The following is a 25,533-nucleotide window of genomic DNA, read 5'->3' on the forward strand; positions in this document are numbered from 1 at the left end:
ATTTATAAAGAAGTGGGAATAGAGGAATACAGGCAAGCAGAAAAGGAATATAGTGATTTAATAAATAAGGGACACAGGCTTTACTATTTTACATATAAAGATGTACAGCAGAAATTTAAGATTAAGAATCCTAGTATGGCACAATTTTACTGTGTTCCAAAAATACATAAAGATCTGATGAATCCACCGGGACGTCCTATAATAGTCTCATGCTTTCTGCATGAATTTCCTTCTACCCACAGTGAAAAAATTGCCCTCGTATATCATAGATGTGTTTGATCTGCTGGACAAAATTAAGAATATAATATAATATGGGAAAAGGATATGTATTTCCCGGTAATTGATGCAAGTTTATATACCAGTGTTAAACATCAAGATGGAATAAAAGCTATAAAATACTACTTGGGGGAAATTCCAGTAGTAGAATATATAACAGATCTGATTTTGGTATGTCTTAATAACACATTTGAATTTAATGGAAGTTTATATAAGCAGTTACAAGGAACAGCAATGGGGGCTGCTTTCGCTCCTAGTTATGCAAACATTTTTATGGGCTATTTTGAAAGTCACTACATTTATAGAAATACATTTTTAGTAAGTATGTGCATAGATATTTTCGATTTTTCGATTTGATATTTATGTATAAAGGTGGACATGATCAGGTTAATAAGTTTATAGAGGAATTGCATGAAAATGAAGTTGGAATGAAATTTGATGGTTTGCAAATGGGTGAGGAAGTGGATTGTTTGGATGCAACTTTAATGGGAAGAGAGGGTTTATGTATTAATACTAGTATCCATAGAAAATTTAAAGAAATTAATGTTTTACATGGAGAAGTTTTTCACTCACCACATACTATTAAATCTATCCCTGAATTTTTAAGGGTAAAAAGGTTATGTAGTGTTATGTTATGTAGTAGAAACAAAGAAGGAATTAAGTGAAGGCTATAGAAAATTTTGTAGAAGAGGCTATAAAGGAGGCTGATGTGAAGAAAAGTTTGGATAAGATTATAAAAAATAAAGGGAATGGAAAGATCTGTGGGAGAAATAGTGATGGAAAAGAATATATTTTATTTCACCTCTGCTTAGTCTGTATTGTCGCAAAAAATAATGGAACAAGTTAAATATTTTTGGAATGTAGTGAAAAGAGAGGTGACTTTTTTATACTGTAAACAAATGTGCTTCTCCTTCAGAAGAGGGAGAAGCTTAAAAGATTTCATAGTATATAGTAAGTTCAAAATGCCAAACATGACAATTAATAAACAAATAGATAAGCAGGGCACTTTAATATGTGGAAAGTGCAGTGTGTGTAAATATGTAGTGAAGAAATTTGAAAGTATAAATGGCATAGCATTTCAAACTAATGGAACGTTTGACTGTAATACAGAAGGGGATGTTTATGGGCTAAAATGCCCTTGTGATAAATTTTATGTAGGAAAAACGAAAAGACAGTTCTCCTGCAGGTTAAAAGAGCATATAAGAGATATAAAAAATAATAAACAGACAAGCCCTATAGCAGTGCACTTTAATAAATGTCATAATGGCAACCCGTTAGGGTTGCAAGCAACAGTTTTAAATAGGGTAGAGATGAATTTATATATGAGTGAACAACAAGTAAAATGTTTACTAAGAAAAAAAGAAGCCGTAATGATTTTAAAGTTTAAAATAATGAACCCTGTGGGTTTAAATCAGGAATGTATATGGAAAAGTGTGCTGTAAAGCAGAAATGTGTGTTTTAATGGGAAATTGATTAATTTTTAATTGTTTAATTATGTAATTGGGTAATTCAGTATGTTTAAAATGGGGTGATGTGATTATGTGATTGTATACTCTGATAAAGGCAAATCAAGCAGAGGCGCTAGAGAAAAAAGTTTTTGTATTTGTTTTATTAAATATACAATAGAATTGCACCGTGACTGGTTTGGAGTTTGTGGTTCGTCATATCTTCGTTTATCAAAAAGTGGTTTACATACTTAACTCATTTTACCCGTCTTCAAAGAGACGACCTAAAAGAGCTTGGAGATGCTCTGCAGGGTAATACAGATGGAGCTGTCTCTGAAAAGGTGACAGCCCAACTGAATACCCGTAACTCCATAGTGAACTCGGCCATGCGGCTCATTTCCTATGTAGCAGATGGTTCAAGTTGGGCAGCGGGTTCAGCGATAGCTCTTCGGAGACCGTTCTTTATTGCATTTATGCTCCTTTGCAAAACTTTCAAGTCTTCCTTTGTCAACACCCCATTCGATGGCTCTTCTCTTTTTGGGCCCAAAGTCAAGGAGACTTTCAGTAGGTGTGAGCAAGAGGGAAAGACTCTATCTGCCGTAGGAGTCAGTTTTTCCACCCCTACTAGACCATACCCCAAAGGGCAGAAAGGTGGAAAAATGTGGTTCCGAAAGTTCCAAGGAGCTTTCCAGAACACACGTAGTGAATCCCCCACCAGGGGCAGAAGAGGGGCTAATAGTGGAAGACACCGCCCCAGCGGCAGAGGGGGTCCGCAGAACCAGGGCGACAGGGATCAGTTCCTTGGTCAGCCCTATCAGAGCTCCTGCAAGGAGGCCAACTGTCCTACTCTGGAGGCGGTTGGGGGTTGCTTGGCTTTGTATCCAGATGCCTGGCTAGGAATTAAAACAGATTCTTGGGTATAAAGCATCATTACCAGAGGTTACACCATTCCATTCTTAGAAAACCTGCCCATTTGGGAAAAAATCCCAGACATTCCACCTAGTCTCGGCGATCTAGCAGCCATAGAAATCCCAGAGGCTGCAGGAAAAGAGAGTCATCCAGCCAGTCCCAGCAGACCAGATAGGATCCGGAACTTACTCTAGACTCTTTTTAGTTCCAAAGGAGACAGGGCACTGGAAGGCCCATCTTGGATCTCAGCAGACTCAACACATTTGTAAAGAAGGAGACGTTCCGGATGGTCACGCTTCAGTCTATTCTCCCATTCCTCGGAGTGGGCGATTGAATGTGCTCTATAGATCTCAAGGATGTGTATTACCATATCAAAATGGCCAGGCCATCCAGAGATCATCTGATTTTCCGGCTGAGAGCCAGTCACTACCAATTCCGAGCACTGCCCTTTGGACTAACAACAGCTCCCAGAGTGTTTACCAAATGCATGGCAGTAGTTACGGCTCACCTGAGGCATCTAGGATTCCGAGTGTTTCCATATTTGGACTATTGGCTCCTTACTGCTGCCTCCAGGCATCAACTAATTCTGTCCAGAGATCACACACTCAATCTCTGCTCTCAGGCATCACTATCAATTTCAAAAAGTCTGCGTTGTCGCCATCGCAGCATATATCATTTATCTGAGCAGAACTAGACACCACCACCGCCACAGTAAAATTGCCCCTGGACAGAATAACCATCCTCTGAAAACAGTTCTCGGACATTTTGCAGGGAAGAAAAGTACCGGCCCATCAAGTACTGAAGCTACTAGGTACCATGGCAGCTAGCTCATAGAAGTTCCTTTGGGTCGTATGCACGAGGATTCTTCAATGGTTACTCTTCACCCAGTGGTCTTACCAACAACTCCCGATGTCTTTCTTAATCATGATTACGGACTCTTGCAAGAATGATGATCTCTGGTAGTTGACCAACCAACAATTTGCATTGGGTCAACCATTTGATGTTCTTCGTGTTTCACTGTTGCAGTCATTACATTTGGGTAATCTGCTGGCAGGTTGCCCTCAGTCGGCCTGATTAACAAAGTCTTGGGTCCTGCGTCGATTGCTGTCCCTTCTTCTATGACGTCTGGTCATCAGGGTATAAAAAAATGTAGCCGACGCCATTGCATCAGTCTTTCTTGCCGTGTGGTGCCCGAAGCAGAAGCAGTTCTCAAGTGCCGGTCGGCCGACTCCTGAAATTTTAATTTTCGAGTTTCAGAACAGAAGTCTTCAATTAAAAGCTAAGTACCCCGTTAGGGAAACATTTTCTTGCTCGTTACCAATGTCAGTAAAAGTTAATAATTGCATTACTTGTGGGAAGCAAATACCGCATAAGGATTTTCATTTGTACTGTATTCCTTGCCTAGGCCCGGACCACAACGTACCTTGCTGTCGGTTTTGTGCTAAATTTAATCAAAGTACTATTAAACGTCTGTATATTTTTGCTTCGAAATATTTTGGCTCACGATTTAATTATCCAGAAATGTCGTCGGTTAGAAATCCGACAACCGGAATACCTAAAGAACGCAAAGAAAACTACAGAGACAGGCCGTTGAGGTCCAAAACTGCCGACGACTCTTCTCCTAAACTAGTCGCCAGTTCGCCGGTATTCAGTGAGGTGCTTTCGCAGCCCCTGATACCCGCTACTTCTGATTCGCAGGCCTCTACTGAAACCCATTCGGAGTCCAATATGCCGCGAGATGCTTCAGTTTTGGAACCCGCGGATGTCTCTACCTTAGATAGGTCCGGAGCCGCTGTGCAGGCACTGGCTTCTGAGGGTGTTTTCAGGCCTACAGAGTTGTATATTAGACCGACATCATCTTCAAAACTAAGGCCAAAATCTAAATCTATGTCTAAAAACCCGACACCTGGGCCACATGTGCAGGCCCTATGCCTAAAAAACAAATGATCAAAATGGTTGAAGATTTAATTACTCTGATCAGGGGTAGCCAGCCCCCTAGGCTTCTAAGAGGCCTAGGCAAGACATTGACTATGAATCTTCTGAACAGGATTCTATTTCTTCTGACTCTTTTAATGAACAGGATTTGTCTATAACTACTTATGAGGACTCTGATGCAGAAGATTCCTTTCCTTCTGCTTCTCCCCCTGAGGATTTTTCTTTTGGGGAAACTTTACATACCTTAAGGGAACATTTCCACTTGGAAAGTGAGGATTTCTCTGAATCTAAAAAGAAACTTGGGGATGTTGTTCTTCCTCAGCATAGGCATTTGGCTATACCTCAAGTTCTAGACATTGTTGATGATGTTTTTTCATAATCTAGTGTGGCTCCTGATACTCTGCCTCCGGCCCCTTGTAAGCAAGACAGGATACTACAGGGTTCCTGACTCCCACAAATTCCTTTTCAAAAATCCTATTGCTGATCCTGTAACCATTTCTCAGGGTCCCAAGGGCATTAAGGCCTCTTCTGCTAAAAGTCCTACCCCTTCTGATAGAGATTCCAGGGCGCTGGATAGATGGGGTAAGAAAGTTTACTCTTATGCAACCTTGGCAATCAGGGCTTTAAATTGTCAATTTCATATGCTTAAATATCAACAGCATGTCATGGGACTGCTTAAACAGAAAATGATGTAAACTTCTGACTGTGTGGAAAATTAAAGATTTACAGGATTTATTGCATTCAGCTGAACAAGTTGGAAAACAAACTTTGCAAAGTGATTTTGATTCTTTGGAGGCCTCTTGCAGGGCTGCTGTAACTGGGTCGGTGCTTAGAAGGCATTCTTGGCTCAAAGAGCAAACTCTGCCTGATCATGTTAAAGCAAAATTGTTGGATGTTCCTTTACACGTTCTAGAAACTACTACTTGGAGCTCAGTTCATACGTTCACCAAACATTACCATTTACCTTTCTTCTCTAAATCCAGAGCTGGCTTTGCCACTGCTGCCCTGCAGGGCCTTATAGCTGGTCCTAATGCTATATAAACCCATCCTCCCAGCCATAACTTTGGGAATCTACCCGAATGTAATGACTGCAGCAGTGAAACACGAAGAACATAAGTACAGTTGTGTACACTTACCATTAATGTAGATGTTCGAGTGTATTCACTGTTGCAGTCCTGGTTACCCACCCTCCAGCCTCCTGTTTTTCTCTTACTATACCTCTACTTTCTTTTACTATGCTTAAAAGCCTTTTTGGTGCATTTGCTTTTGTTTGGAGGTATATTTTTTGTGTTTTACGTTATATATACATATATATTTTGCTCCCCATTTGGGGGGCACCTGACATCTAGGGCAAGAAAAACTGATGTAATGGCGTCGGCTGCATGTTTTATACCCCTGACGACCTGACGTCATGGAAGAAGGGACAACAGCCGAAGCAGGACCCAAGACTTTCTTAATCAGGCCGACTGAGGGCAGCCTCCCAGCAGATTACCCAAATGTAATGACTGCAACAGAGAATACACCCAAACATCTACATTTGTGGTAAGTGTACACAACTGTACTTTTCTCCCCCGCCATCAGCCACGGTGACCACGGACGCTTCTCTGATAGGATGAGCGGGGCTTTTTCATGCAAGAACAGCCCAAGGCACCTGGTCGGAGATAGTCACAGTTGCATTTCAATGTTCAGGAGCTGAGAGCAGTACTTTTGGCGTTGCAGCACTTCCACGACTCTCTGCCTCTAGGGACTATTGCGATAGACGGACAACATGGCTGTTGTCTGGTACATCAACAAACAAGAGGGAACCAAGTCTTACCCCCTGTATCGAGAGGCTTTGAGAATTTGGCAGTGGGCAGCATCCACCGGGCGCTTTCTGATAGCAGCGCATATCCCGGAGAAATCCAATGTGATAGCAGACAAATTGAGCAGAGCCATTCTGTTACCGCACGAGTGGTCTCTCAAAGATGAAGTCGCGGAAATGATTTTCCGCAGATGGGGCCAGCCTTACTGCAACCTGTTTGCATCCCCCATGAATGCCAAATGCAGAAGCTACTTTGCCCTGAATCCACCTCCTGGGGACAGCCCAAGGGATTCGCTCGTACATGATTGGCCCCCGGGACACCTGTATGCCTTCCCACCTACACCCGATTCCAAAATTCTTGCAGAAAGCCAAGAGCCTGGGAAGGACTGTAATCTTAAAAGCCCCCTTTTGGCCTCAACAAATTTGGCTTCCCTTCCTCCAACTCTTATCAACTGGAGGAACCCTGGATTCTGGACCCAGTTCCAGACCTGCTGACACATTCGTCAGGGGGCCCTCCATCCCTCCCTCTGTTCCCTCAAACTGACAGCTTAGCTGCTCCGATTCCCAACCTAGCCAGGTCACATGATTTTTCTTCAAAGGTACAGCACATTCTTGTGTTTTTGCATAAGGCTTCCACCAGAAAGTTGTATGCTAGTAAATGGAAACAATTTGCCTTTTGGGCCTCCCAAAATAACATTGATCCTTATGTTGCTCTGATTGCCAGTGTTCTGGAATTCCTATCAAAACTTTTTCATGAAGGTGCTGCAGCTGCCACAATTAGAGTTCAATTGGCTGCAATTTTGAACTTTCGTCTTTGTGCTGAAGGTTCTAACTTGATGTCTCACAGATTACGTAGGGCCTTCCTGAAGGGTACCATTCATTTTAGGCCACCTGTTGGACAACCCTTACTCCCTGGAATCTGAATTTTGTGTTGTCACATATTATTCTTCCCCCTTTTGAGCCTGCATCATCCTGTCAGTTGAAGTTTCTTTCTTGGAAAACTATTCTCTTGGTGACCATTACTTCAGCACGTAGGGTGTCTGAGCTTCAAGCCCTTTCTATAAAACCCCCATATTTGGTATTCCATCCAGAGTATCACTGAGAACTAATCCTTCATTCCTGACAAAGGTGTGTTCCAAGACTAACCTGAATCAAACTATCAAACTTCCAATATTTTTCAGTAATCATTCTAATAAGTTGTAGTATATGTTGCATAAACTTGATGTCCACAGACAATTGAGATTTATTTGGACAGGACAAAGGAATACAGGGGATCTGACCAACTCTTTGTATCTCATGCTGACACTAAGAAAAGGACTACCAGTCTCTAAAGTTACCCTTTCCAAATGGTTAACTGACTGCATTAAATTTATATACTCTTCAGCGAACCAAACATTAGAGCATGGTGTGAAGGTGCACTCCACTAGGGCTTTCTCTACTTCTTCTGCCTATACGGCTTGATTGCCTTTGGACACTATATGTGCAGCTGCCACTTGGTCTAAGCCGCATACCTTTATCACTCTTTACAGAGTGGACAGGGCTTCCTTTGTTTCCACTGTCCTCAAGAATATACTCCCTTGAGCCACCCAGGATTAGGGTTCTTCAGACGCTACCCATGTGTAAGAATAAACGGCGAGATTGAACAACTTCATATAAAGAAGTTATGTACCTACCATAACGTTCCATGTGAGGAGTTCATCTTGCCTTTATTCTTACATTCCCACCCCTCCAGGGTCTTGAAGAACGAGTAGACTTGGGGTCTGGTGGTGTTGTCCTGGGACTTCTTACTCAGATTGGAGTATTTTTTGGATTATATCTGTTTATGCTGGGTTCAGCGAACTAGATATGAGGTAGGACAGAGAGCATCATGGGATAGGGGACCTGGCCTCGAGCTACTCTGAGATCTTCAGCTAGTAAAGCGGCCGACTCGGAGCAGATGGATCGGCTCCGAACCCATGTGTTGGAATAAAGGCGAGATGAACAGCTCACATGGAACATTATGGTAAGTACATAACTTCTTTTCATTATACAAATAACTAAGCAACTTTGGAGGTTAGTACTTCTAAGACCATCCAGCTATTTTCTGTGCCTTTCTGACTGTATCCGTTTACTGGCTTTTTCTAATGTGGTGTTCTCATAATAGGTCGTAAAACTGTTATTACGATATGGAGCAAACCCAAATCAGAGTAATAGGAAGGGCGAGACACCTTTAAAAATAGCAAACTCTCCCACCATGGTTAATCTTCTCCTTGGAAAGGGCACCAATTCCTCTACTGAAGAAAGTTCAACAGGTAAGAACCACTTAATTCCTAGAATACTAAGATCTGTCATACTTAGCACTCTGTGCTGTTGCATTTGAGAAGTGTTCATGTAACGCTAGTCAATATCCGTTAAGTTTAGTGGAATACTTAGGATTGATTGGGGGGGGGGGTTGTGACTTGCTGGCTGTCAGAAATGTCTTTCAGTTTTAAGGATGGTATTGTAGACCATTTTGTATTGTTAGGCAAGATTCTGTGTCCAGGCAACTCCAATATTTAGTTCAGCCAGTCACAACCACAGTGCAGAATTTTCACAGTAGTTTAGACCTTGTCACAAATGCAGATTTATTCATAACTGTGTGGCTCTTTTGTTTTTGTTTAACCTTTGTTCAGAGTTCTAATGAAGTACTACTGGGAATCCAGAGTTTGATGCTCCCCATTGTTTTCCTTCTGCTTATCTAGTTAGTGGTAATCTTTGCCAGTTGGCTTTGTATCTTTGCTGCATGCATTGTAAGATAAATTTCCAGTTGAGGCCCAATTTAAATATTTGTCTACTATTTGAGTGCATGGTACGTTATAAAGACATGCAGCTTTCATGCAGGAAACCATAACCAAGTAAAGACATTTCTGACAAAAAAGTATCAGTTTTATTTAACTAAATGTTTTGTTGAAACTCTGCTGAACTCTTTCAGATAGTTGTACCGTATAAAGTGAAAGACTGGGAGCCTCTTCCTGATGGATGGCATATTTTTCACTTCCTGGTATTGCTTGGTACTAATAAGTTTGCACTGGCCATAAGAGAAAGCAGTCAGCCCCTGTCCTTAGCTCCTGTTAGCTTCTCCCTTCATTCTGTCTTCCTAGACTATGAGAATAAAAGTTTTTTTTCCCTTTCATTTGGGTTAGCATTGTTGTATTTTGTTGCCATTAAATAGTCATGGATATCTTTTACTTTGTAGCATTTGTTGTTGCTGACGTCAACAGAATTTGTTTCTTTTTATATGGGCTTCTTACAGATATTCGAAGAGGCCAAGAGACCAAGTATCAAAAGATTATACATATTAAAATGGATAAAACTCTTTCACTGGTGCATGGCCAAAGGAAGCAAGTGTTGTAAATTAGATTAACTTTAGTCCCATCTCTCTCTAACAGAACTGTACAACTGTGGCCTGTCTTGTGCTTCTGTAAGGATGCATGCCACCGCTGTCTTATCTGCCATACTAGAACAATCTCCATTGTTCTCAGACCCCACTGTGAAACAGATGTTCATCGTGTTACACTGCTGCAGTCATCACTCTTGGGTTATCCTGCCATCAAGCGGTCCCGCAGTCAGCCCAAGTTCCAAAGTCTTGGTCCGGCGTCAGTTGCTGTCGTTTCTTCAGTGCGCCAGGGGTATATAAGATGCATCCGACGCCATTTTCTTCAGTCTTTCTTGCCGCGTGGTGCCCGAAGCAGAAGCAGTTCACAAGTGCCGGTCGGACAACTCCTGAGATTTTCAAATCGAATTTCAGACCGAAGTCTTCATAAAGCTAAGTACCCCATTGGGGAACCTTTTCTTGCCTCAGTCCGATGTCAGAAAAAGTTAACAATTGCATTTCTTGTGGGAAGCAAAGGACTTTCATTCTTTTTGTATTTTTTGCCTAGGCCCAGACCACGACGTCACAGGTTGTCGGTTTTGTGCTAGGTTTAATAAACGAACTATTAAACGTCGGTTTGATTTTGCCCGACATTATTTTGGTAGGAAATTTAATTATACCATGCCGTCAGAGCAACCGACTACCAGAATGCATAAAAAACGCAAAGATAAGGACAGGCAGCCGAAATCCAAACCGGACTCCGAGGCCTCTGCTAGGCCAAGTCGCCAGTTCTCCGGTTTTCAGTGAGGCACCTACGCAGCCCCTGATGACCACTGATTTAGAACCCCAGGCGACATCCGATTCACAAGCGGAGATTACTAGGCCTCCACAACCTGTACCTTTAGGCGCTTCCGACTCCATTCCTGAAGGAGATTCCGGTGCAGTTGAAACGCCTTCAGTTGCTGAAGGTGTCTTCAGACCGACTACACTCACTATTAAATCCTATGCAAAACTGAAAACTCCTTCAAAAAGAAAGAAGACTGCACAGCAGTCTCCAGTACAAGGCCCCATGCCTAGGAAACAGATGCTTAAGATGGCTGAAGACTTAATTACCCTAATCAGGGGTTCCCATCCCCCTCCTGATAAAAGGCCAAGGTAGGAGGAGGACTACGCTTCCTCTGACCAGGTTTCAATTTCCTCAGACTCTTCTGAGGAACAGGAATATTCCTTTCCCCCTTATGAAGATTATGATGCTGAAGAGTCTATCCCTTCTGCATCTCCCCCAGAAGAACTACTCTTTTGGGGAAACCTTACATACTATGAGGGAACATTTCCACTGGGAAGGCCAGGATTATTCTGATTCTAAGAAAAGGCTCCGAGAGTTTCTTTTACTACCCCAGCACAGACCACTTGCTATTCCACCTGTGTTAGACATTGTGGATGATGTTTATTCAGAATCTAGCCTTAACCCAGATTCACTACCTCCTGCACCAGCCAAACCAGACAGATACTACAGAGTCCCTGACTCACACAAATTCCTGTATAAAAGCCCTGTTGCTGACCCAGAAACCATTTCCCAGGGTCCCAAAGGGGTTAAAGCCTCTACTGCTAAAAATCCTGTGCCCTCTGAAAGGGATTCTAGAGCACTAGACAGATGGGGAAAGAAAGTACATACCTCAGCTACTCTAGCTATGAGGGCCTTAAATTGTCAGTTTCACATGCTGAAATATCAACAATATCTGATTTCTCAATTAAAACAAAAAATGCTCGCACATACAGACCAGCCAGATTACAAGGAAATGCAAGATTTGTTGCATTCAGCTGAACAAGTGGGAAAACATACTTTGCAATGTGGATTTGATTCATTGGAAGCTTCTTGTAGAGCAGCAGTAACAGGGTCTGTCATACGTAGGCATGCTTGGTTAAAAGAACAAACTTTACCTGATCATGTTAAAGCAAAGTTATTGGATGCACCCTTACAGCAGGATGTTTTATTTGGTGTAAAAGCAGAAGAAGTTTTAAAGAAAATGGAGGATAAGGCAAAATCTATGCAGACGGTCAAGGATTTTTTACAGGTTCAACCTCCTCGTTTCAGCAAAAATTGGCCAACCAAGAACTGGTCCTTTCAAGCTTCTGCCAGACCACAGAGAGGCAGATGCAGACGCCCAAGAGACAGAGGCCAGCCACAAGGCTCTTACCAGCCTCGACAATGGAATGCCACAACCCAAAAAGGAGGAGAAGACAGGTCTCACACTACCAGAAGACAAACATAATGACTTACCCCTCAGACTACCAAACAAAACCCTCTTGGCAGCTCCCTTGGGGGGAAAACTAGCACTTTTTGCAGACAATTGGCACATCATCACAAAAGACAAATGGGTCCTAAATATTGTATTTCAAGGATACAGATTCCACTTTCACACTTTGCCAAGGATAAAAGGAATGCCAAACCTGCCACCAAATCAATGGGCAGAAGCTCAAAAGCAAATTTCAGCTCTCATGGACATGAGAGCCATTCAGCAGGTTCCTACACAGGAGCAAGGACAAGGATTTTACTCAAGACTGTTTCTAGTTCCCCGAAAGGACAAAGCCTGGAGACCGATTCTGGACCTCTCAATTCTAAACACATACCTGGAAGTACCCAAATTCAAGATGCTAACACTACAGCAACGTCTTCCCATGCTGGGCAAGAAGGCTTGGCTAGTAACGTTGGACCTCAAGGAGGCATACCTGCATGTCCCTATCAGACAAAATTGCAGAAGAAACCTCCGATTTATTGCAAGTTCAACCCATTACCAATTATCTACACTGCCCTTTGGCTTATCTACTGCGCCCAGGGTCTTCGCAAAATGCCTGGCACCAGTAATTGCATACTGCAGACAAAGAGGGATTCAAATATATCCATACCTGGACTGCCTTATACAGGCAGAAAGCAAGGACATTCTATTAAAGCATCAGGCATTTGTCAAACACCTACTAAGTTGCCTAGGGTACACAGTAAACGAAAATAAGTCAAAACTAGTGCCCTCACAAGACATAATATTCCTGGGTGCCAGCTTAAATACAACGGCCCAGATGGCTTACCTCACGCCAGACAAGCAAAGACAACTGACTCAGTACTTCAAAATGATGGCAACAAAGACCCAACTCCCTGCAAGAAAAATTCTGCAGGTCTTGGGATTCATGGCATCTTGCATACTACTAATACCATTTGCAAAACTGCATATGAGGAAATTACAATGGTATCTGAAAAGCGTTTGGTCTCAACACAGCCACAGCTTGGAAACAATAATTCCACTCATTCCCTGCCTTCAACAGGAGTTTCTATGGTGGGCTCAGGCATGTCACCTCAACAAAGGTCATCCTTTCACCTTACCCACAGCCAGGCAAACTATAACAACAGATGCATCGGATTATGCCTGGGGAGCACACATGGCAGGACAATGTATTCAGGGCAAATGGTCTGCAAACCAAAGGCATCTACATAGCAATCAAAAAGAGATGCTAGCTGTACAAAATGCCCTAACAGCTTTCAAGGACCTCCTACACCCAGGACAACTAATAGACGGACAACACCACAGTGATGTGGTACATAAACAAGCAAGGGGGCACACACTCCTACCCCCTATGCAGACAAGCAATGACCTTGTGGAACACAGCACTGACCTACCAAGTTCAACTACAAGCACAATTCCTGCCAGGAAAGAAAAACACACTGGCAGACGATCTAAGCAGAATCATCACAGATCCTCACGAGTGGAAACTAGATCCACAAGTATTCGCAATGATAACTCAAAAATGGGGGAGCCCAGACATAGATCTGTTTGCTTCCCCCCAAAACTACCAACTACAGAAATTCTGCACAAGGACATACCACACACTAGATTGGAAAGTGGACGCCCTCTCATTCAGTTGGAAAACATTGACAGTGTATGCCTTTCCTCCACTGCCTCTTCTGGCAAAGGTGCTGTTGAAAGCCAGATTAGAGAGGCCGCAAATGATACTCATTGCTCCAGACTGGCCACGCCAACACTGGTATCCAATACTAAAGAACATGGCTCAAGGCCCACCATGGATTTTGCCTACAATTCCTCACCTGCTCACTCAGCAAAACAATCAGATTCTACACAGCCAGCTCAAGACTTTAAATCTGGCTGCATGGCAAATTGCCTAAATAACCAGTCAACACTTCTCTCTAAAGCTGTGATAGACGTCATTCTGGAGGCCAGGAGGCCCAGCACCAGGAAAGTCTATTCAGACAAATGGAAAAGATTCTGCGCTTGGAACCAGGCTAAAGGCCAAAATCCCCTTGTCCCAAATATTCCTCAGATTCTTCAATATTTAACTGAGATGTTTCTCAAAGGACTTTCCTTCTCATCTATTAAGATCCACGCCTCAGCTATTTCAGCTCAATACAACACGGATCCTCCTATATTTTCACATCCATTACTAAGACAGTTCCTCAGAGGGGCTAAGAACATAAGACCGCCCCAGAGAGCACCAACACCAACTTGGGATCTCAACTTTGTTCTGGAAAAGCTTACACTTCCGCCGTTTGAACCAGCTTTCACTGCTGATCTACAGTTCCTATCATGGAAAACTGCCCTGCTGCTAGCAATAACTTCAGTACGAAGAGTCTCAGAACTACAGGCCCTAATGGCAGTGGAGCCTTTCATCATTTTTCATCAAGACAGAGTCTCTCTACGAACTAACCCTTCCTTTATGCCAAAGGTGGTATCCAGTGTGGCCCTAAACCAAACCATTCATTTGCCCACCTTTTATCCAAACCCCCAGAGCAAAGGGGAAAGGCTCCTACACTCTTTGGACATTCACAGGCAATTACGTTACTACTTGGATAAAACTAAGGCTTTCAGAAAATCTGACCAGCTCTTTGTATCCTATGCTGCAGGATCTCAAGGAAAAGTGATCTCAAAACAGACCATTTCAACATGGATAGGACATTGTATCCGTTTCTGCTACACACACCATGGGAAATCTGTGCCTGGTAACATCAGGCCCCATTCCACCAGGGCTACAGCTACATCAACAGCCTTCCTCAGAGGGGTACCAACCAAGGATATTTTGGAGGCTGCAACTTGGAGTTCAGTGCACACCTTCACCAAGCACCATCACTTACCTCTATACTCTAAAACCAGAGCTGGCTTTGCCACTGCAGTTCTGCAGGGCCTAGTAGCCTCTCTAAACCCTGTTTAGTTCCACCACCCATCCTTAGCTTTGGGATTCTACCCAAGAGTGATGACTGCAACTGTGTAACACGAACATAGTACAGTTTTGTACCTACCAGAAATGTAGATGTTAGAGTGTTCACACTGCTGCAGTCCAGGTTACCCTCCCTCCATCCCCTCTGAACTAGCTGGACTTATCTATTCCTTTCTATCCTATACAACCTCTGTGGTGTATTTGCTTGTGACTGAAGGTATTGTTTTATTTTTATATGTATATTTTTATATAGCAATATGTATTGCTTACCTATTGAGGGCACCTGACATCTGGAGCAAGAAAAACTGAAGAAAATGGCTTCGGATGCATCTTATATACCCCTGGCGCACTGACGTCAGGGAAGAAGCGACAGCAACCGACACCGGACCAAGACTTTGGAACTCGGGCCAACTGTGTGACCGCCTGATGGCAGGATAACCCAAGAGTGATGACTGCAGCAGTGTGAACACTTGAACATCTACATTTGTGGTAGGTACAAAACTGTACTTTCTCCATGAGTAGTATTCTCCCTTTGGGACCCAAATTGTGTTTTAGGCTCAGAAGAAGTTAGGGTAAACTTTTTTAATACCTCGCTATCATCAAGGTCTCCACCTGGAAAACTGCCCTTATGGTGGCCATCACTTTGGCCAGAAGAATCTCTTGAAATACTAGCCCTTACATGTACAGAACCCTTTCTCATCTTTCTTAAATATAGTGTGTCTGTGTACAAGCCCTTCCTTTGTGCCTAATTTAGTATCCAATTTCTCTTTAAACCAAACTGTTAACTTTCCTGTCTTCTTTCTAAACCCTCAAAACAAAAGAGAAATAGCCTTGCATTCCCAGAAAGTGCATAGGACAGCTCTGATTTTATTTGTACAGAACTACAGAAAAATTTGCCAAGTTATTTGTGTTATCTGCAAACAATAAAGAAATGTATGTCAGCAAACAGACTTTTAAAGTGGATTGCTAAAGGTATTGCTTTTTGCTGCAAGCATCATGGGAAGCAGATCCCAGGCAACATTGACACTCTGGTAGGGCTATCTGAGGACAAATGCCAAACTTGTGTATCCTTAAGCTAGCCACATGGTCCTCGGTACTTATCTTTTCAAAACACTGCAATCTGGCTGCAACCTCTGGGGCAGGGCAGGATTTGCCTCTGTAGTTCCGCCTTACTGATTTTCCCTTCCCCATCATTGGTGCAACCAGAAGTTATTTCAGCAGTAAAACTTGATGAACATAGTACAGTTGTATATCTTCTTGCTGTAAGTGTAGATGTTTGTGTGTCTTCACTGTTGCTTTCCCTGTCTGGTTGGGGTAGGTTCCCTTTTGTCCACTCTTAGATCCCGTCTGCCAGACTCTGTTATGTCCTCCTTTGTTCCCTTTTCTTCCTATACTGAGGACATTATTGGGCTGGTTGTGCTCCTAGCCATCAGCAGAAAGAGTGAGACTCCAGTCAAGGGAGAAGAAAGACCTGCAGAAATGGTGCTGTCTGACACACATTTATACCCTTACATTGGGTGTGAGGACATCTGCCTAGACCTGGGGAAAGGAGCAAGTCTCTAAAATCTTCATTGGCCTCCGACTTCCAGAGGTCATTACTTCAACTTGAACATAACATTTATGTTAAGTAGGCACACAGCTTTACTATTCCTGTTACTGTATTGAGAACATTAGCACTGTACCTGTGCCCACAAATAGCTGAGAAAATCTATGCCTTGTGAACATTTATTCACTTGATAAACTCAACCTTTTGTAGACTGCATGTTAAAGGTTTTGAGTTTATCAAGAGAATGAGGATTCAGTTGATGAGCCACCTCCATTAAATGAAAACTGAACCTTAAATGAACAATTCTAACTAATCACAAACATGGATTATGAATGGAAACGCTGTAAGTAGTTCAGCACTTAATGTATGCATTTGGCATTCATGAGTAAGAGAACTATCTGAATACATAAATTTGCCAGGATTGCAAGAGTCCAGCAATAATTACAAGATTATCTGCTGAAGCATAATTAGAGTATACTTTTAATTCATGAGGATGGAAAAAAGTTTGCATATTCTGTGTACTTACTTTTTCTTATAGGTTGTAAGTTAGAACCTGTATGCAGGAGTCTGACAATTTTAATTATTTTTTTTGTTTATTCAGATTCATCAGAAGATGAAGATGCTCCTTCTTTTGCCCCTTCAAGTTCTATTGATGGTAATAACACTGACTCTGAATTTGAAAAAGGTGTGAAACATAAGACCAAGAATTCAGAGCCACTGAAAACAGCAACACCAGTGAAAGATGAATATGAGTTTGATGAAGATGATGAAGAGGATAGAGTTCCTCCTGTTGATGACAAACATTTATTAAAAAAAGACTTTAGAAGTAAGATGAATAATTTTATCCCTAAAATGGAGGTTAAAACTTACTCAAAAAACAATTCTAGTACACCAAAGAAAACTCCAAGACGCATTTTGTCAGATTCATCAGATGATGAAGATAGAACTCTAGCTTTTGCCCCAACCCCTACAGGAAAGCTTTCTACACACTCCATGTTACCAGGAAGCAAGACTTGTGAACTTACCATCACAAAACAGCAGAAAGAAAAGACTAAAGTAAAGAAAAAGAGAAAGAAGGATGCAAAAAATAAAGAGGTCCATTTTAATAAAGTTAATGAAAAGTTTTGTTCATCAGAGTCAGAGACTGAACATGCAGACACTGAGGAGGACGATGATAGGGTTGCTGTTCAAAACTCTAACTGTGTAAAGGAATCAGACTTGAATCTTAAAGATTCGGCTGTGTTCAATTCTCTTTCTGCATCTTCCACCTCTTCACATGGTAATTTAACTTCACAAAAGCATACTCCGGTTTTTACAGAGCAGCATTCCAAACACTGGAGAACAGACAGTTGGAAAACAGCATCTTCCCCAGCTTGGTCCGATGTCAGTTCCTTATCAGAATCGCCTGGATCAAGGCCGAGTGATTCTGATTACACATCTGAGGACTCTACATTGGAAGCAGTAAAGCAGGTAAAAAAGAAACTAGAATATAAAAAGAAAAACAATCCTGTTACTGTAGTGTCAGAGAAAAGAACTTCTTTGGACTATTTAAAAAACTCTAGTGTGGATGGAGGTATTCCAAAAATAGACAAAGAAGGAAAAACTGTAAAAAAACACAAAGTGAGGCACAAACACAAAAGTAAATGCAAAGAAAAGGATAAAGGTACAAATGTGACCAGTAATCAAGACACAGTGATGCAAAAAAACTTTACTTATGATTACGAAGATGCACGACCAAAAATTGATAAAATCTTTGTCGTCGAACCAGAATGTGTTGTTGACAGTAAGTCGAAGCCTTCTAAACATGAGAAAGACTATTTTAAAAAGGATGAAAAAATATTCAAATTAAAGTCAGAAGACAAGGAATGGACAATTAAGGATGAAATTGGGAAAAACTTAAAGGAGGAAAAAGCATCAAAAAAAAGTAAACATATAAACAAAGACATCACTAAGTGTTTGAAAGAGGAAGAGAAATCACTAAAGCCTGATAAAGACCGTTCTGTAAAAGATAGATCACCTAAGGATGAAAAAACAAGAACTCACAAAGAGGAGAAAAAGAAAAAAAATAAGGACAAACAGTTGAAGTTAGAAAAGAAGAGTGATTCAAAAGAAGAAAAGGTAAGAACCGAAAAAGATAAAAACCCTAAAGATGAAAAGAAAAAAGAGAAAAACTACAAAGGCGAACCTGACTATGAAGCCTTTAACAAGAAACAGTTTTTAGAAAATGAAGAAACAAAATTTAGTGTTTCTGATGACCAGCAGGAAAGGTGGTTTTCTGATTTGTCTTCTGACTCTTCCTTCCTTATTGTAGGAGAAGATAACTGGGATGGTTCATTAGATTATGCAGACCACAAAAATGATATGGTTGCTAAACTGATAGTTGAAACGGTAAAAGATGATAGTAAAGACAAGAAAAAAGATAGTAAGATGAAGGACAAGAAAGAACACGGTGAGAAACGCCATGAAAAAGAGACTATGAAAAAACGTGAAAAGGAATACAATGACAAGAACTCAGAAAAGAAGAGGGACCAGATTGATAAACACAAATCTGTTCAATGTTTTCTTGAAAAAGAGAAGAAAAGAAAAGATTCTGTAGAAGGTGTAAAAGATAAAAAAGATAAAGATTCCAATGATTGTAGTAAGGAGCGTAAAGATTCTTTGGATACCACCAAGGAGAAAAAGGACATTAAAATTAAAGAAGAATCTTATAGAGAGGAACTTAAAGAATATGGTGGTGAAATGCATCTCAAGGAGAAATCTGATTCTGAGTTTAATGGAAAAATATTCGACACAAGGGAAAGACACCATTCGGGCAAAGAGAAAGACAAGAAGGAGATAACAGAGAAAGACAAGAAGGAAAAATTTAAACTAGAAAAACACAAGGAGAAGCCAAAAGATGTTGATAAGGAAAAAGCAGAAAAAATTACTGTTGAGAAGTCATCAAAAGACAAGAACTGTGAAAAGGGTTTCAGAGACAGAAAGGATTCAAAAGAGAAACATAGCAAAGATCAGTATAATAAAGAAAAGGAACGGAAAATATCTACAGATCAGAGTAAAGACAAAAAAGATAAAGGTCAAGAAAAAACTGACAGAGAGAAGGAGACATCAGAAAAACGATTAGAAAAGGGGAGAGAGAAGAACTGGTATAATAAAAGTGATATCTTTACTGATGAAAATGATGAGAAAGACCAGAGCAGCTTGCCTTACAAATTTAGTGATGCAGTCAGTGAGCGACAGGATAGAGAAGATTGTACTGGAGAGAAAGATAGTTATCAAGGTGACAAAACAAGAAAGTACTCTTGCGAGAGACAGCATTCCACTGAAAAACAAAAAGAAATTAAAGAAAAGAAAAAAGATAAAGTGTTAATAGATGGTGGCAAAGAGAAAAAGGAGAAACTGTCTGAGAAACACAAAGATAAAAAAGATGTTGGAGACCCTAAGTATAAAGACAGAAAAGACAGAACTTCAGTAGATTCAAATCAGGAAAAGAAAAACAAGCCAAAACTGCCTGATAAAATAGAAAAGTGGCACCCATGTGATGAAAAAGCTAAACTTAAGCATAAAGAAAAAAATGAAAAAGAACATGTAAAAGAAAGGAAGCCATCTAAGGTAACAGAAGTTGATAAGAGTATTTTAGAGAAACTGGAAGAGGCACGCAGTGAATACAAAGATGAATCTGACAGAATTAGTGAGATCTCCTTGGACAGTTTCACAGACCAAGGACAAGAGTCTGTGTTAAATAATCCTTATGACTCAGCTTTTTTAACGGAGCTGACTGATGAAAAACTGAAAGATTCTTTCTCTGTATTCTACCAGCATGAGAAACTTAGAGAGAGACACAGACATTCTTCATCATCTTCTAAGAAGGGACATGAAAAAGAAAAGATTAAGAAAGAAAAATCAGACAAGGGAGAAAAGACAGAAGATTTCAAGGAAGCCACTGTTAGGAAAGAAAATGTGCAATCTGAAAAAGATGCATCCATTTTAGATGGAGAAGTTTTTGGGTACACCTGTATAAAAATGGAAACTGAAGATGAGCACGCAAAAGGCAGTGATTTTACGTCCTTGGACAAAAAGGAGAAAAATGAGCCTGAAAAGGAGATTTCTAAAAAGACTGAAAAAGATAAACTCCATCTGTCTTTCAGTTCAGAAAAATCCAAAGAAAAGAAGAAAAAAGACAAGCATAAAGACAAGGTTAAAGAAGAGAAAGAGAAAGAGAAACACAAAGACAAATATACTGATTGCACCTTAAGACATTACAAAGAGGAGCAGAAATTAGGGTTTAAAGAGAAGGAATGTTCACACAATGCAGTGAAAGAAAAAACAAAAGATGAGATTTTCAAATTGGGTGAAACAAAGGTAAGGGATAAAGTTAAGGAAAACCCTGAAAAAGACAATAGAGCTGACCCTTTAAAGACGAAAGAAAAGGATTCAAATGATAAACTTTGTGCAGCTAGAGATGGAATTCGAAAGGAGAGTAAGCCCAGGGAAAAGTTATTGGGGGATGGATACTTGCAGATGACTAGCTTTGAAAGAATGTTGAGCCAGAAAGACTTGGAGATAGAGGAGAGGCACAAAAAGCACAAAGAGAGAATGAAGCAGATAGAAAAGATGAGGCACAGATCTGGTGAAACCAAAGTGAAGGATAAAGGCAAACTGACTGAAGAATCCCGAAAGAAGAATGTTGATTTAACAGGTAAAAAGACAGGTAGCCTTGACTTGCAGCTCAAGGAGAAGAAGCCACAGGAGCCCTTAACTACAATTATGTCTCCTGAAAGGAAAACCCAACCTGCTTTTTCTGATTCAAAAGACTGGCTTTCTAGTCCACAGATAAAAGAAACTTTGTCTGCTTCTCCAAGGCCAGATCATAATCATAGCAAGCCAACTGGTGTTGCAACACCAGCATTGGTAGCCTTATGTTCAAGTTTTGAAGATGTGATGCAAAATCCGCGAACACCATCTTGCAGTAATGAGGATTATACAGATTTATTTGATAGCGTTGAATGTCAGAATTCACTGCCAACACCAACAATGTCCATGAATGCATGTTCACCTAGTTTCTTTGACAGGTTCTCAAATGCATCTACTACTGTTTCAGACAACCCTAGTCATACTCCAAAATCAAGTGCTTCTGCAAGTTTATATCGTTCAGTGTCTGTAGATATTAGGAGGGTTTCTGAAGAGGAATTTAAAATTGGAGATAAGTTCTATAGACAACAGAGTGTACCCACTGTATCTGGTTATGACTCTCCAGTGCAACAGTCACTGGAGGATAAATCTGCACCACTCCATGTTTCATCTGACAAGTTCTCTTGTTTAACTCCAGAGTATTTCTCTCCTGAGTACAGTATGCCTTCACCAAGAGTAGAATCTATGAATTCTACTACAGAAAGTGTCAATATTTCCCAGTCACCTGAGTGTGTCTACTCTGATTTCCAGTCCAGTGCATCTCCTGCTCATACAGAACATACAGACCAAAATCCAGTTACCTCTGTTGAGGATAGCATGCACATTGACTTTGATATATGTATAGATTCCGTAGAACAGCAGCAAGCTGCTGCTTCTATTATGCCTCCAGAAACTAACTTTTTACCAGCTGCTGAGGAAAATGATATCAATTCAAGTATTTCTGAACAAAAAACAGATTGGACTGATTCTTCTCTTGTAAACTCAGAGCTGAACCTAACTCCTAGTTTAGTTGTGAACCCTGGAGATCATTCCTTAAGCTGGACTGCTGCACAGGATGTTTTACTGAAGTCTCCTCAAAGACCTTTCTGTTCTTCAGAGTCTGTAAATTCTGCTACACTACAATTCACCCCTGAAGTTTCTAACTTTCCTGGTTCTCCTGTGTCTTTTTCTGGGACAGCATCTGAACCTCTTCTTGACGCAAGTGACAAACAAGACATGAAAGAAATAACTCGGGAAGATGTAGCACTTGCAGTTTGTGAGACACCGTCACATTACATGTCTCCTGCTAGAATAGACTCATTTTTTACAAGACCACATCAAGATGAGGGCTCTGTTGACGTTCTGCCTGAGCCACCGTGCATGCCTTTAGAAAATATACCAGATGTCAGCACATTAGAAGAAAATTTCATTGATGATATTGTACCTGAAGGTCCCATTCAAAACAATGACTCCACATCCCATCTACCTACCCACACCCACCCTCCTCATATCTTTGCTACTAACTCGCACCTTGACACAGACTTGCACCAGGCAACACCATGGCATGATCCCTTTGTGAGTTCAGTTGAAGACTTAGATCTTGGGCCATTCTCTCTTCCTGAGCTGCCACTGCAAGACAGAGAGATACAGGATACATTGATACCTGAAGCTGTACCTATGCAATTAAGTCCTGTTGCAGGCTCTGAAGAGATGAAGCATGATATTGAAAATGTCAGTATTCTTGACTCTGACTCTGCTACTGCTGTTGATGTAGTTATGCCGTCTGCTTCTCCAGTTGTTCCATTAGTTATGGCTAGAGATAGAGACCCAGTATCTGAGGAAGATGGATTGAAACCTGAGTTGCAAGATTCTAAAATGGAAGAGAGCCAAGTGCCTGTAACAAATATCATGGAACTCGCTGAAGATGCTATGGAAAACTCATTTGAGAATTCATTCCAGTTTGATCAGCCATTGAAAACAGAACTGGATGTCAGTGCTGCTGAAACCTTTTTGCCAGTGTCACCAGTGTCCATCAATAACAGTTTACAAAATGGGCCATTTCAAGCTGATACAGTCCAGAATGACATTGTACCAGCTGTTGAAAACTGTGTTACTCAAACCATTAGTGCAGTTACTCAAATTATGACTGCAGAGATTGCCGATGCTCAAGGTAGTATTCATATAGAAGATGCCCCAGAACCAGTAGTAAAACCCATAGTAGAAATTCCCAAGCCTTCCAGAGTAGATGATGTACCTCCCCGAATCACCAGAAACAGAGCTCAGATGCTTGCTAACCAGAATAAGCAAAATATGTCCACTGTTACCACAACAGAAAAAGAACCACATTCCATTTCTGCACAATCAACAAGAAATAAAGCTAGAATGGGGGAAGATGATGATAATCAAACTCAGCATCCTCGTAAAAGGAAAATCCAGCGCTCAAACCAGCAACCCCAGCAGCGTTACACAACTAATCAACAAACCCGAGAGATGATACAACAAGCATTAGCAGCTATTGTGGATGCAATTAAACTGGAAGATATAGAGCCCTATCATAGTGATAGGTCAAACCCATACTTTGAATATCTTCAGATTAGAAAGAAAATAGAAGAAAAAAGGAAAATTCTCTGCTATATTACACCTCAGGCTCCTCAATGCTATGCTGAGTATGTTACATATACTGGTTCCTATCTGTTGGATGGCAAGCCTCTAAGTAAACTTCATATTCCTGTGGTATGTAGTTCATGCTGTAATGTTCACTTTCTAAGATGTGTGGTCTCTGCTGTAAATGCACTTCATGTAACACTAGATGTCCTCCTATTCCTATGTTGCAGTCTTCTTAGTGTGGGATTCCTCACCTCAGGCGACCCGAACATCGGCTCCTGTACAAAGCTTAAGCCTGGTTGCTGTAAGTGCGTGGGACGTCACATGTAGGGCCATAAACCAGGGACCTTAAATGTGATGTCTGCACACACAGACCTCAGAACTTTTCATCCCCAGATGACGTCACATTGATCACTTCACTCCTAAACTCGAAGACTTCTAAAAAAGCTAAGTACTCCGTTGGGGAAAATTTTTGTCTCTTTTGCTTAGGCTTGGGTAGCTGTAGTTATTGTTAGCCGATGTCAGCTAAGAAGGGCAAATGCCATTGCGGGTGTCAGATACCACAGAAATTTGTGCACGACCGTTGCGTCTCTTGTCTAGGGAAGGAACACAACCATAATGCTTCTTCCATTAGCCAGTCTTTTGTTCCGGAGACACTTCGTAGCCATCTGGCTACCCTCAACTTATATTTAGAGAACCAACGACTCAAAAAGCTTGCACTTAGGATAAATTCCAAATCTGCTGTTCCGACTGAACCACCATGGAAAAAGGCCAAAGTTTCCAAGCGTATGTCTGTTGCCTCTCTGCCATTGGACATCCCACCCGCTTCCAATCTAGGGGTTGAGGGATGTCCGATTGAACTGTCTACTTCACGTCAGCTCCCACCAAAGAAGCCGCTTCGGAAGTAACAGCCTGTACGTCCACGGAGATAGCACAAAAGTCAGTCCCTACCGATGTCGAGGGGGAACCAGAATCAGTTGGACAACTGACAGAGATGCCATTACCTGAAGCTCAGGCCCCAGAAACCTAGGCCTTCCTCCCAGACCTACACCTTCTAAGCAGAAACAAAAAAAAAACTAAACACTTGACTCCTACCCCTGAAGGAGTCCCAGACTGACGGTCATTTGCTAATTCTTTGATGCAGGTTTTTATGGCTTTTAGGCCCACAACCTCTTCTCCCTCCACTATTCCAGTGCTTAGTCCTGGGCCTGCCTCTGCCATTTCTCTCCCCTTGCCTACTATCCAAGGAGGAGAGGAGGATCTAGAACCTTACTGTGCTCATCTTCTGAATAATCCATCTCTTATGCTTCACAGATTGCCTCTCCTATGGAATACTATTCCCCAGATGAGGAAGCCATTGAAGGGGCAGCCCCACCAGAAGATATTACTTTTGGTGAAACAATTACTAAGATGAAAGAATACTTCAAATGGGATACTACCCAGATGACTGACACCCAGAGGAGGTATTTTGAACTCCTTCAAGTGGAATCACCCTCCCCATCAGCCATCCCACCTGTCTTACCTGCCTATCTGGATGCTTTCTCCTCTGCATCCAAGAATCCAGACTCTCAGCCACCTGCACCTAAGAGACAGGACAGGTTTTATAAAGTTCCTGATGAGCAAAAATTCTTAGTTAAGCCCCCCACTCCCACCCCACCTGGCAGACCCTGCTGTAATTGCTGTCTCTCCTGGCAAGCAGTCTAGATGGATTCCTTCAACATCTCTTCTGCCAACTGATAAGGATAGCAAAAGCATGGACAGGATTGGGAAAAAAGTGTACACCTCCACCACCCTGGCT

At 41.5% G+C, this 25,533-nt stretch overlaps 1 protein-coding gene across 2 annotated transcripts in view; it reads left to right on the plus strand.

Moving 5' to 3' along the window:
* The window catches only part of ANKRD11 (ankyrin repeat domain 11), a 1,034,395-nt gene that overhangs the window by 423,641 nt on the left and 585,221 nt on the right, over window positions 1-25,533 (plus strand). For both annotated transcript variants that reach the window (XM_044081841.1, XM_044081842.1), the window contains exons 6-7: window positions 8,510-8,657; window positions 17,065-23,864. In XM_044081841.1, the coding sequence (XP_043937776.1) occupies window positions 8,510-8,657; window positions 17,065-23,864 (6,948 nt within the window). The remainder of the gene's footprint in view (window positions 1-8,509; window positions 8,658-17,064; window positions 23,865-25,533) is intronic.

Source organism: Protopterus annectens, chromosome 8.part1, assembly GCF_019279795.1.
Source record: "Protopterus annectens isolate FY-2018-M chromosome 8.part1, PAN1.0, whole genome shotgun sequence".
Classification (NCBI taxonomy): Eukaryota; Metazoa; Chordata; order Ceratodontiformes; family Protopteridae; genus Protopterus; species Protopterus annectens.